Raw genomic sequence first — 13,645 nt, 5'->3', positions numbered from 1 at the left:
TGGTTCAATTCGAACAACAATATTGAAAACCGACTAAAACTCGAGAGATCGTATCCATATTAATACACGGTCTTTGGTAGTGATAGGAACAAATTAACAATCATAAAGGGCTCAGCCTAGTTACAACCAAGAGAGACTAGACCCATTAACAATCAGAAACAGACTAACTTACATAAATTATTCTTTCTAGTTACAAAGATACATTGACAAATGACAACACACTGATTTTTACTGTAACCTCCATTCCCATACAATAATACAATGAAATACAAATGTTGTTGTTGTTGTTGTTGTTGTTACTCTTCCTCAATTAATCCTCTGTAGACTTGTTGACTTATATTCAATTGACTTGGTAAACTACAAAAACAACAACATTTAATTTAGACTTTTGGAAACAAAAGAAGAGACATGTTAGGTTACATTATGTAAACAACTCTCACCTGAGATATCTTTAGATCAAGCTCATTCCACTCTGAGGTTGGGTTGCTTCCTGCTACTATCCCTGTCCCTGCGTAGATCAATGCTCCAAGACCCTGTAACTCAAACAGAAAGCGATTTAGACATGTTTGCTGAAACTTAGGAAGTGTTATTTGGGGAAGAGAGATCAAATAAGCTTCACCTTTTCGACTAGAGCTGATCTGATCCCAACTGCAAACTCACTCTCCTGGCCACCAAAAAAGCCAATAGGTCCCGCGTACATTCCTCTATCGAATGACTCTGGAAGAAGTGACATGTTTCAGTAAGCATAGGCATCTATAGTTACTAGGAGATAGTAGAAACAAGAAAAGAAAAAAGCAGATATATTACCTATCTCCTTAATTAAAAGCCTGGCTTCTTCAGCTGGAAGCCCACAAACAGCTGGAGTTGGATGTAGAGCAGCCAAGATGTCAAACTATAGATCAGACATAAGACAAAGGGTCAATCTAGATGATCATATGATGTAAAACTATTTAAATATTATTTATCTCACCTCATCATCTTCCCTCCTAAGCCTCCCTGCCAATTGAGAATACAAGTGCTGCACTCTTGCAAGCTTCCTCACAGTTTTTTGGGGCTTAACAACTACCTTGTCACATATAGACTGCAGAGCAGAAGAAAGGGATAATAAGAACACGTGTCAATCATAACTGCTGTAACAACAAGATTAAACTTACGTTCAACTTTTCTTTTATGTTCTCTCGTACAATAGAGAACTCAAGGTCGTCCTTCAGGCTGCAGCATTTTAGCAAATCACGTCAGTATGCATTTCCAAAAAATATTGCTCAAGACATTAAAGTAAAAAAAAATTCACCTGGTTAGTAAGTCAAGCTCTATCTCCTTATCGCGAGCCGTTGAAGCACCTCGAGGCCTAGTTGCAGCCAAAGCTTCACTGCAGACACCTAACTGATTCCTTTGGAAAAGTCTCTCAGGCTGTTTCACAAAGAAGTGTGTCAACATTACTTGTTTCTTCCAGATATGTTAAAATGAAATAGAAATGTTGTACAAACAGAGTACTTATGTAACCTACCGTGTTTCCGATAAAAGCAGGTGCACCTGGTGGCTGAAGACAGAACTGATACGCATCATGCCCTTCACTCTGTAACTGTGCAAGCCATGCGATGGGATCAATGTCGGTATCTGTTATCACTCTGCTGTTGCGAGCAAGCACAACCTGGTTATGCATACAGAAAACATTAGTTAAGTTGAAAACATAATAGTCTAAGAATAGACACGGACATGGTCAGAAAAACTACCTTGTTAAGGGATGAACTCTTTTGATTTATCATCTCCAAAGCCTTCTCTACGGCAGGGTAATACGCTCCTTTTGTAGGAACATGGTTCTTGCTAAGAACAGATACTCCTAAAGATTCCTTCCGCAACTTCATCACAATAGAAGAAACCTGACACATCAAAGCTCTCGTTAGTATAAAAGACCATTCACTAATTGTAGGACTAGAATTCATCTATGGTTAACCTGGAGCATAGTCTCTTGAAGTGATTCAACGGCATTATCCAAAGTCCAAGAGAGTTCATCGTCCCAAGCAAGAGTTGCAGCCAACATTGAGCTTCCCTCAAACTCATTAAACTCAACCTGTTCATGTATGAGCCAATTACAACTCGTCCTTCATAGTCGTAGGCTTGGGCAAAAATAACCGGAACCAAAAACCCTAACCGGAACCGAACCAAAATAACCAAAACCATAACCAAATTGAAACCCTCAATTATCCAAAATAACCGAACCAAACGGAGAACTGGATATATAAAATATTAATTATATATATATATATATAACATAACCAAATATATATATATATATATATATTTATTTATATATTAAAAAAACTATTAAAAGTATCTAAAAGTATTTGAAAAACTCAAATTATCAAAAAATAATTAAGCTACTCGAAATTATCCAAAAGTTTCAAAAAAAAATTTGAAGTATCCAAGAAAATCTGAATTGTCCGATGCTTTTACACGAATCATTCTAATTACTCTATATTTTATCTGAAATACCGATATTTTATCCGATTTATCTGAAATAACGGAATCAACTAGTTTCTAATTTTACTATCAAAACCAACCCAAAGACAAGACTACCCAAACCGATTTGAACCAAAACATTGTCGGTTCCTATCCTCTAGCCGCATATTCGAACAAACTAATACCCTATCCAAACCCAACTGATTCCCGAAATGCCATGCCTACTCCATACAGTCTCTTAACAAAAATCAAAATTTGAAGTTACCTGAGGCACTGCAAAGTAGAATGCACCAAAAGGTTTCCACTCCACAGAGATCTTGCCGTTAGGATCAAACCTCATGCCACCATAGGCACGAATCAAAGGTGACGTAGACGACAGAAACCTTCACAAATGTTTCAACCATTCAACAATCAGATAACAGAGAAACGAAACGAAAACTTAACTGTTATTTAAGCTTGTGATTACCTTCTGATGGATCTCCAGTCATCATGAGAGAACGGGTCAAGGTCACGGAAGAACACTGCTGAACCGATACCAGCAACGCTGACCAGATCACGATCTGATGAGCCTCCGTTATTGTTATCCTTCTCGCTCGCTAAGTCGAGAAGAAGATCAGGACGACCAACGTCGCTACGGCGAGAGAAGAAGCAGCGAGGGTGAGCCTCGTTCTGCGCTTGGAGCCAATCGATTGCTCCGATTTGCTGGTTGATTGGTACCTAAACCGAATCAAACCGAAATTAGTATTTCCCGGGAACAAAATGGTTGGGTCTGTTAATGAGTGAGTGATGATGATTGGCCCGCTTTTCCAGACATTTATTATTCTTTATTTTGTTTGTTCATTGTTTTTTTCTTGCTTAAAATCTCTAGAGATTAATCAATCATCAAATCTAATTAACAGTGTACAAGAACAGTCATTAATCTTTTTCGAGGTCTCTTTTTCTTTTATATTTTCTCGAATATTTTTTGTTTGTTAATTTGACTTTTTAGGTCAAAGCTGATTTGGTCAACGTTATTTTGCCTAAGAAAAGATTATTCCTTTTTGACGTCCATGTAGGATGTCCAAAAACGTCTAGTTATGTTGACTATCAGATTCTAGTACGACCTATATTTGAGTAAACTGGTAGTAATCATATTATAATAGAGTCATATGTTCTTTCTTGTTGGTTATTATTAGCCATGGCTTTAAAAGATGTTTTATGATTAAAAAACAAAAGCAACTACTGTTTGTAACAATGATAATCAGTACCGTCTTTAAGAAATATTGTATGAACAAAGTTCTACCTAATTACTAGATTGATGCAAGTGGAAAGGGGGGCCACTTGGCCATTGTAATAAAAAATTATGGTATACTGTTTTTTTTTTGTAAACTAAAAAACTACCGTTTTTTATCCAGCTCATTTGTTTAGTGATTTATTTTTATTTTAAACATTAGCCCACAAAAAAGGTTACGAACTCTATAACATAAAATCCGTAAGTAGTGTTTTAAAATTATCTCTGGTAAAATTATGTCTTAGGTATATAACAAAATAGTTTTTCTTAAAAAGGCAAAATGGATATTTAACTCGGCTCTATTATAAAAGTATAAACTTTAATGTTAGGCATAACGATACCAAGGACACGAACTAGAGAACGATATCATTAAAAACTAATCCCAAACGACCACGTGGCGTGATCTCTTTAAAAACAGAGGAAAGATATGTACCTCTAAGCGGACGACGCCGGAGGAAAATGGCGGAGGTTGACACTTAAGCTCGGAGACGGCGGAGATTAGACTCTCAGTGGCGGATGTTGGAGATAAAACTGCCGCCATAGTCCTCGTCTCAGCTGTACCAAGTGGCGTCTTGAAATCACCTTCGCATCCATTCATAGACATGGAACACGACATAAACTTGCGGGAGAATAATCTGGTGCATGGGACAGGAGAGTAAGTACGAGAGATGGACATGGAGCTGTGTTTCTTAGTGTTTGTGCCAAGAAAGTGAGAGGAGAGTTGAAGTGAGGCCATTGGAGAACGAAAGAAACAGAGATGGTGAGTGAACTTATAAATATTTTGTTTGATTTGTAAGTTTTGATGTTTGTAGTAAGAGACTAGAGATTTGAGCAATGGATTGTGGTACGGTTGTCTTAAATAGACGTGACGGGGTTTAGTCGGGACCCATTAAAATTAAAGATTCATTCCACCTTCCCACTTAAATTTCTTAGAATTTCTTGTTATGTTGAGTAAACTACTCAGAAGTTTTCCTTTTCTATTACTACTTTTCTTTGCTTCTATCTTTGTTTATTCAAAAAACAATTTTCTTGTTGTTATTAGTCTAACATTCTACTTCATAAACAAGTTATTTGGTTAAAGAAAAAACATTTGAGTGTTATATGGGTACATAAAGTTATAAACAAAATAGACAAATATTATTCATCTTTGAAAGTATCTCCCAGTCAACTCATTCAAAACTTGTTAGTCATTTTCTTTAATTCTTTCATCTCCAAATTATTTTCAAAATCGACGAATAAACATTTTCGAACTATTGCATTATTAAATTAATAGATTTTCTTCCATTTTACTGGTTTTTATTTTTATTTTTCGTTCAGTTTTCTTTTTCATCAAAAACTAGGGAATTAATTTTCAAAGGTTTTCTAGGTATTTTTAATTAGAAAACATGTTTTGTTGCATGAAAAAAGAAATAAAGTGAGATATAGCTTATATCTTGAAAATGATCTTGCACTCTAAGCAACTTACATAGCAAGTTAGAACTTAGAATAACTAAAACGTAAAAGTATTGACTGATACAAAAAGGTAAAATCAGTCAGTTTGTCACTTACCTGATTATATAATTTAATGTTACTTATCAGCTAATTGATTCATGAATGATCAATGTTGTTAAAGAACAAAAACATGAAAAAACAAAATAGTGCGAGCACCATAATACTTGGTGGTATTAGTAAAGGATTTTAAGCTCTAAGATTTTCACCCTCCAAAATTAGGGAAATTCTCTAGAATAGTTTTCCCCAATAATGTAAGAATCTTCAAAAACATCACAAACTTCTTTTCTATAAAAGGTTACAAAAGAAATGTTTTCGGAATTTGATGGGATCTGAAACTTAATTACATGACTGGACGACAACAAAAATACAAAACCATTATACTATCTGCATGTATTTTCTATTACTCTTGAAAAAATAAACCAAAATAGAGATTTATAAATATAAATATATGATGTATCTTAATGGCACAGGACCGCAGGAGAAAATGCAATTTGACTGACCTCATGTATGTGATGGAGGTAATTGTTGTACTCTCTCCTTTTTTTTTTGTACTTGGCTGCACAGCTCTTGATCTGTTTGTTGTTCAATAAATTAGTTTCCGATCAGTGAAACCTAATATAATGCTGAGCCAATGCTTAATAAAGTTAACTAGATTCTGACCCGCACAGTTGCACGGAATTATTTATAATTTGTGTTTTTAATACAATTTTATGATATTTGATGATATTTTATAAACTTTGGTTCAGTTCTGGATTGTATTTTATGGTTTTCGGTTTGATTCCGGTTCGGTTGCAATTTTTAGATTTTGGTGTAAGAAATACATGAATTATTTTGTTATTTATGAATTTGAGTTTGAGTTTAGTTATTTTGGTTTAGTTCAAATAACGATGTTAGGAACACAATAAAATTCCGAGTTCAATTCAAGTGTGTGTGTCTTAATAGGGATATGCATTTTTGATTTGATTCTGATTTAGGTAGCAATATTTTCGGTTACATTTTCTGTTTTTTGTGTGTGTCATTGAATGTATATTTTAAATATGCTTAGAAAATCAGTATATCTCAATGTTATATACCAAGTCAAAAAATATATGCTAATTTCGTACCTCTATGTTATATTCAACAATAGTGATTATAATAAATCAATATCATTTTGAAATAGTAAATATTTATAGTCTAAACAGGGATTAAGTAGCTATATTTTGGTAATAAGTCACTATATATTGGTGGTTCTTGAAACTAATTATTTATATTTTAATATGTTTATGGGAGGAATATATCTTCTAATCATCAAATCATAATGTAATTAATGCGGAAGTCAACCAAATTTTATAAAATATCATCAAATCATAATTATAGCTAAAAACATAAATTATAAATAGCATAACCGCGTGGATCAGAATCTAGTTAAAACAATACTCAAAACACCAAAAATACTTGAAGTATCTGTTGATTCTCTATCCAAGTCAAACCAATTTATATGTTCAGTTTATGTATTTTGAAATGTGTTATTCAAATTTATATGTAATATCTTATTTTGTTTTTATATTTTGAGAAATTTATAATATATAGTGAGTTCTAAACTTTGTAAAATCATTTAAACGGGTTATACAACCCCAAAACCTGAACCAATACCCGAATGAAACTGAAATTTTTAACCCTGAACACCCAAAAATCTGAAACCCGAATACACCCGAACCAAACCCGAACGGGTAAGCCCACCCTTAATTTGACATGTACATTGATTGTGATATTAATTTATTAATTATTATATTGAGTATAAAATCTTGTAACAAATCAAATGAATATGTGAAAGCCCCCTTAGTCCAGTGGTTTGACTAAAGGTTCATTAATGCTTCTACACGAGGAGGTCTGTGGTTCAAACCCCTGAAAACGCAAATTATGCAGATTATGAAAAAAAAAGTTACAAGAGGTCTTCAGCATGGTGCAGGGCGTATCATCGAACATGGATCTCATAGGGCGGCTCAAAGTGAAGCAGTCAGACGTGCATTCTCATATGATGGTAGAATTGTCGGCTGTAGAATCGTCTATGTAATATTTTTCATCGTTGTAATAGCATAATTAATTAGACGTTAAAAAAATCAAATGAATATTCTTTAGGCATATATTGCCATAAAGCCAAGTTAGTTAAATGTTTATATCCGTTGATATATTTCAGGATCGTAATTTTTGAAAAATTAGTTAGTTTATAGATTTGAAATATTTATCAGATATAGAGTTATTTTGAAATTTTAAATTATTAAACACAAAAATGAACTGGTTTTTATTTAACCAAATACTAGGTGTTTTCTTGCACCAAGTGCAGTGTTTTTTTTTAAGAGGAGGTTCAAAGGCGACCTGTAATCCGCACGTGGTTTCCGTTTGCCCAAAGGCCCGTAATCCGCACGTGGTTTTCGATTGCCAACCATTTAATCCCCCTGGCCCGGAACCAGCCGACACTAATACCCATTACCCAAAGGACTCGGCACCAACGCCGTGATTAACTTTAAACTTAGGGAGGGCGTAAAGCATTCTGTGGCCACAGAGGGTATTCAAACTCGGGTCTGTATTGGTTTTGTTAACTACCAATATTTAATATAAATTTGGACCACATGGGGCATTCCGTGGCCACAGGGGGTATATATTTTATTATTTGGACCAATATTTAATATAAATTTGATTTAATTAAGCATAAAATTAAGGGAATAATATTTTTGTTTATTTTAAATTGTATTTAAGAATATATGTATATATTTAAAACTATAATCTTAGATAATTTTTTTTATCTTTTTCTTTGGGTTAAATATATTAAATCAACTTGTATAAACTTAGTAAAAAAATCATATAAAAATTATATAATTATCAAAAAATATAACTAAACGGTATTTATAAAATTTGTAGAAATCTAAAAAACTAATGATATTACGATTAAAATTTTATAATTTTTTTAAACAAATTGTAGAAAATTTTGAAAGTTTAGTAATAAAAATATATAATTATAAAATTATAATGTCATATTTGAGTATTTTTATTTTAGTGATGATTTATGAGTTATTACCATATTTTATAAAGTTTACCAAAAATATAAATCAACATTAAATGTAATGTATGAGTTATTTCCATATTCTATAAAGTTTACCATAATATATATATATATATATACATTAAATACAATTGTCAATGTCATATTTAACCATAAGTCATGTCACCAATTTTAGTTGTTATGTATATTTTTTGTGAAATTGATTGTCAAAAAGACATGTGGCAAATCACTTCACAAATTATGTCTAGGAGATATGTCTAAATAATATTTAGTTTAAGATCAACTAGCTTAAGATCCGCGTAATTGCGCGGGGTGAATGTTATATATAAAAATAATTTCTATATATTATTATTTATTTGTATTCATTTACGTATTATGTATATAATTAAATTAGAGTAAACACATAAATCAAAACAATACATCTTGTTTATTTACGATATTTTTTTGGTAAATGAATCAAAACAATCATTTTATTTTATTTATATGGTATATAACTAAATTTCAATGACATAGACATAGATATATAGTATATTTTAATGTAAATATTTATCATCAAGAATTCATACTCATATGATAAACACAAATTTCTTGTGATTTTGTTAATGCAAAATTTCAAAATTAAAATATTAAGGCTACAATACTTTTTCAATATAAATTTAGAAATGATCATATTTAAGTATTTTTCTATATTATATAGTTTAATTTTAATGTATATTACTATATAATATGAATGTCTAGCAAATGTGACTTCATATTCATACGATTTATAATTATTTGAATCTTGTTATTACCAAAAAGTTAAACCATTGATCACACAATTTTAGTGTGAGACATTTAACATTTTAGTAATTTATAGTCGTTTTAAAAATTCAAAATATAACATATAAAAAAAATTTAATTTTTATTATACGGTTAATGTGATTGCTTAATATCTTTTAATAATATAAAATTAAACAAAAAAAGAGTTAAGATACAAAAATTGTTCTCAAATATTTATTATTCATAATCATTAATTATCATATATATGTTAATCATATTAGACAATTCCGTATCTTTTATTTAAGGAAAGTGCAAAAATATTTTTTTGTATACTATTTATCAATTTAACAGTTAGTTTAATAAAAAAAGTATAATATAAGTTAAGATAAACCAACATATTTTTCCAAAAATTCTGAATTTTAATACGTGGATGCAAAACAATGTTATAATGTTTCTCAATTAATATAGAAGGGATGTTTGATATTATGATCTATTTCTTTACAATAACGTAATTTAACAAAGCTTGTGTATAATATGATTGTTTATAATGGTTAATTAATAACTTAGTATGATGAAAGAATATGAAATTTGATTTCAGTGAATTATGGCGTGTGAAAAATTGATTATGGCGGTGAATGGGGAATTTATTGACCAAAGAGAAGAAAATAGACAAGCTTCTATTAAAAACACATTAGTGAATGCATCCAATAACTTATATAAAGCTTTGTTAAATTATATTATTGACTATTGTATTACATAACCGAGTTCTCGTTTGGTTTGGTTTTAGATTTGGTTTATGTTTAGTGTCGGACCATATAGTGTAAATATAATAAAACATGTATTTTTATGTTAATGTAAATGAAATAAATAGGTTCAAATTAAAATGATAGCTTTTATACGGTAGATAAAAAATAGGACTCTAAATTAATAGAACAGATCCAGTAATACCAAAGCAGACTTCCTGACAAGACAAGCTCGAACAAAGAAGCGTGTTTTCTCATATGTGAACACGTGTGTGCCACACTGGATCGACATTCGCCGATTCGTACTAAGATTTATCTTTGTATCTCATCGTGAAAATTTTTTTTTAATAGATTGAACTAGATCTCGATCCGCGCAACCGCGCAGATTTTTGTTTTTATTTATTTTTATATAAATATTTTTGTTTTCAATTCTAAATTGGTATATATTATAATATATATGTGTCTATCAATTTTTAAAACATAATAAGTTTACGGTATATTTGTTCATTGAATAGATTGTTTCAAATTTTCATATGTGTTTATATCTTCTTCTATATATATATATTTGGATTATTATTTCATTATTAAAATATTAACTATATATATAAAGATTAGTAAAATATAGTTTTATTTTCATATTCAAAAATTAAGAAAGTTTTTAAAAAATTAATTTTTTTCTCTTCATAGATTTATATTATCGAGTAAATAATTAAACATATAGTTTTTGTTTAATTTTTAAAATAAACTATATATTTAAAAAAAAATTCATTGGTTTAAGGTAGTAAAGATTAATCATTGTTAGATAATATGATTTTTGTTATTTAAAAAAAATCTTTATAATTTTAAAAGTTAACATCGACAAATATTTAAATATTTAACATATGGAGGTATAGTATTACAACATTAAATTATATCTATTTAATTTATAATATATATAAATCCAATGGATCATCTATTGTTTAAATCCAATTATTGATAGCCCTATAAAAATTTCTTGTAGATCCAAAATTTAAATGACCAGATTAGAGATTAAATGTAACATGACTTTCCATAAAAATATGTCAATTATGTCCATTTTTTTTTAAATCACACATGAATCAAGGTTGTGACTTCTGTTTTAATATATAAGAGGTTTAAAATAATTTGGATTAGTACAAACAAATAAAATAAAAATTCGGATTTATGCACAATTTTACCGGATATATATTTGTATAAAAAAAAAATCTCAAAATCTTGTATGCCAAGCATTACGAATCACACCGTTCATTTATTGCAACCAGGTGAGTGTGACTGAAATTGACATGTAACATCGTATTAGCTGAAAATAAGAGATCTAAAAATAGTATTGTATTTTTAGCAGACTGTCTTCGATAAATATATATATATATATACATTGTTTGTTTAGAAAAACTAAATATATTTTTAAACTCCATTTGTCCAAAAAAAAAAAAAATTTAAACTCCTTTCAGGCCTTTACATTATCTGAGGAGTTTTTTTTTTTTTTTGTCACAACATTATCTGAGGAGTCAATTCATTCGAATCATCTCCTTAGCTAGGGAGGCGGCTTTGTGAAATTCATCGTGATTCAGGACCAAAATTAAAAAAATATAAAACTACTTTAAAATGTAAAAGGGGAAATATTTGTTTTGATTTATTCTTTAAATCTTCATCGACAACATATCACAATGTCTTTAGACCGAGAGTATAGTAGAGGATAGTTGCAGCAACTTCCCCAAAATTTCCGTGAAATAGCCAAAGTCCAAAGCACACTTTAGTCCATGTACATACGATGATTACGATGGCTCACCAGTTCTTCTAGAGAACGATTATTCTTCTATCAAATTGAACCATCGTGGTCTAAACTAATATATTAAGATTATAAAAGACTTGACTTTAAAAGTCAAATTGTTTTTTATTATGACGAAAGTATAAAAACAGCAAGTCTTTTGAATAAGCCAATTATAATGAAATCAAACTATAATTCAACTAGCATGGGCTGACCGAAAACAGAATAAACCGTAACTACTATACACGGTCCTAGTCGTGCGATATTGTAGTATATAGCGTGACTTCAAGGTCGAGAAATGTTGGACGCGGTCACTGATGATCATATTTTTCTTTCTGTGATTCAAGACTTTGAATGGTTGATTCATAATGCTACGGATTCATTCATATTTCGTCAATGATATTTAGTTAGTGATTATAGGTTTCGAATCTGTAGGTCCGTACATTTTTGCTATTGTTTAGAAAATAAATCTCTCCAACCAAGATTTTAACTTGGTATCTCCAAAATTTATATTATATAATACTCCCTCCGGATACGAATGTATGATGTTCTATCTTTTTATTTTGTATACAAATGTATGATGTTTTGAGATATAATTAATGTATTTATTTTTAAATTTAAACATAAATTAAAAAGTAAAATTATGAGTGGTGAAACTTTATTGATATAACCAAAAAGTAACAATTAAAATAGTGTATTTATTGTTTCTTAATATGTGTGTAAAATCTTAAACATCATACATTTAAATCCAGAAGGAGTACATGATGTTAATTCAGAACCGGCCTAGAGACAAAGCCACCAAAATCATTAATTCAGGCATTCACTCCAAGAAAACGTTTTTAGTTTATTTTTATTAATGTATACAGATAAAAAAAATTGAGAATCTTATAGTTAGAATGATATTTGCTAGAAATTATTAGTTATATATGTTAAGAACATCATGTTTGAATCTTGATTTTTTTTAGAGTATGCATTTAGACATAATTGATGATAATTTATTTATGGACCTACAAACTTCGATAATATGATAACAAGTTATAAAATCTATTGAAGTATTTAATTTTAAAAAAATACTATTATCAAAACACATAAGAAAATTTTCAAAGTTTTTGAAATAGAAACTGTTAAAAATTATATGCGGTCTAACATGTTTCACAAAAGATTAAATGGACTGGTATTGTTATCAATTGCCACAATTATGATTGAGATATTTAAATACACGAATTTGTTGAATGGTTTTGTAAGAAAAACAATATTAAACCTATATTTCTAGCGTTTTAAATTTACTGTTTTATAAACAATTGATAGGTTCTATTGTTTTATGAAAATATAAGCTATTCTTGTATTACTTTTGTTTTTCTCTATACGTTTAATATCGTATGCTACAGTACTAAATTTTATATAAAGACAGTTTGATAATTGTGATATACCGAGCTAAACGATTTTTACGAAATCACGAGTTGCAGAATGTTCAAATCACGTTACTAAAAGGAATGTCAAAATATGTGTTCTTATCTATTTTGTTTACTCGATGCAAATAATTTTTTTTAAATGTTAAATGATGTAGGACAATTAGTCAAGAGTTCATAGGGGAAAAAAAAACACATACACATCAGGTTATAAACATTTCTACAAGACGAAAGCCTAGAGTTCAAATGTTCACACTCCCTATTAATCGTTACTAGACTTATTAATCGTTACCTAAACAAGTCATTAATCATTTTTATCAACTAATGTAAAAATGTCTAAAACATGTGTGTTTACTATTTTGTTCAGTCGATGCAAATACTTTTGTAAAATGTCAAAATATAGATGACATAGTACACATTAGTCAAGTGTTCATAGAAAAAGTTACACATCAATAGCAGAGGGTGTAAACATTTCTGCAAGACTAAAGCCTAAAGCTCAAATGTTCACACTCCCTATTTAAAAAGTATTAGACTTATTAATCGTTACATAAACGACTCACTAATAATTTCTATCAACTAATATAAAATGTGTAAAACATGTGTTTTACTATATTGTTTAGTCGATGCAAATACCGAGTGGCGGAAGCAGAATTTTATTTTAGAGGGGTCAATGTAATAATAAATGTA

General features: G+C 30.0%; 1 protein-coding gene across 1 annotated transcript; it reads right to left on the bottom strand.

The window, feature by feature from the left end:
• Window positions 1–22: 22 nt before the first annotated feature.
• Window positions 23–4,569, bottom strand: LOC106376638 (isochorismate synthase 1, chloroplastic-like). The gene is made up of 13 exons (XM_013816735.3): window positions 4,164–4,569; window positions 2,927–3,177; window positions 2,726–2,843; window positions 1,955–2,071; window positions 1,734–1,880; window positions 1,508–1,651; window positions 1,292–1,410; window positions 1,155–1,212; window positions 971–1,081; window positions 808–892; window positions 620–717; window positions 441–533; window positions 23–357 (listed from the first exon to the last, which is right to left on the bottom strand). Exons 1-13 carry the CDS (start codon window positions 4,464–4,466, stop codon window positions 307–309), a joined length of 1,695 nt encoding a protein of 564 aa, XP_013672189.1. The 5' UTR covers window positions 4,467–4,569; the 3' UTR covers window positions 23–306.
• Between the last annotated feature and the right edge of the window lie 9,076 nt (window positions 4,570–13,645).

This window comes from Brassica napus, chromosome C2 (genome assembly GCF_020379485.1).
Source record: "Brassica napus cultivar Da-Ae chromosome C2, Da-Ae, whole genome shotgun sequence".
NCBI lineage: Eukaryota > Viridiplantae > Streptophyta > Magnoliopsida > Brassicales > Brassicaceae > Brassica > Brassica napus.
The sequence above is the reverse complement of the archived record's forward strand: the minus strand, read 5'-3'. Positions and strand labels throughout refer to the sequence as shown.

Coding starts and splice junctions, on each gene's coding strand:
- LOC106376638 (XM_013816735.3), bottom strand. CDS start 4,466: ATGGCCTCACTTCAACTCTCCTCTCACTTTCTTGGCACAAACACTAAG. Junction 1,082..1,154: donor ACATAAAAGAAAAGTTGAAC/GTAAGTTTAATC, acceptor TCTGCTCTGCAG/TCTATATGTGACAAGGTAGT. Junction 358..440: donor TTGATCTAAAGATATCTCAG/GTGAGAGTTGTT, acceptor TTGTTTTTGTAG/TTTACCAAGTCAATTGAATA.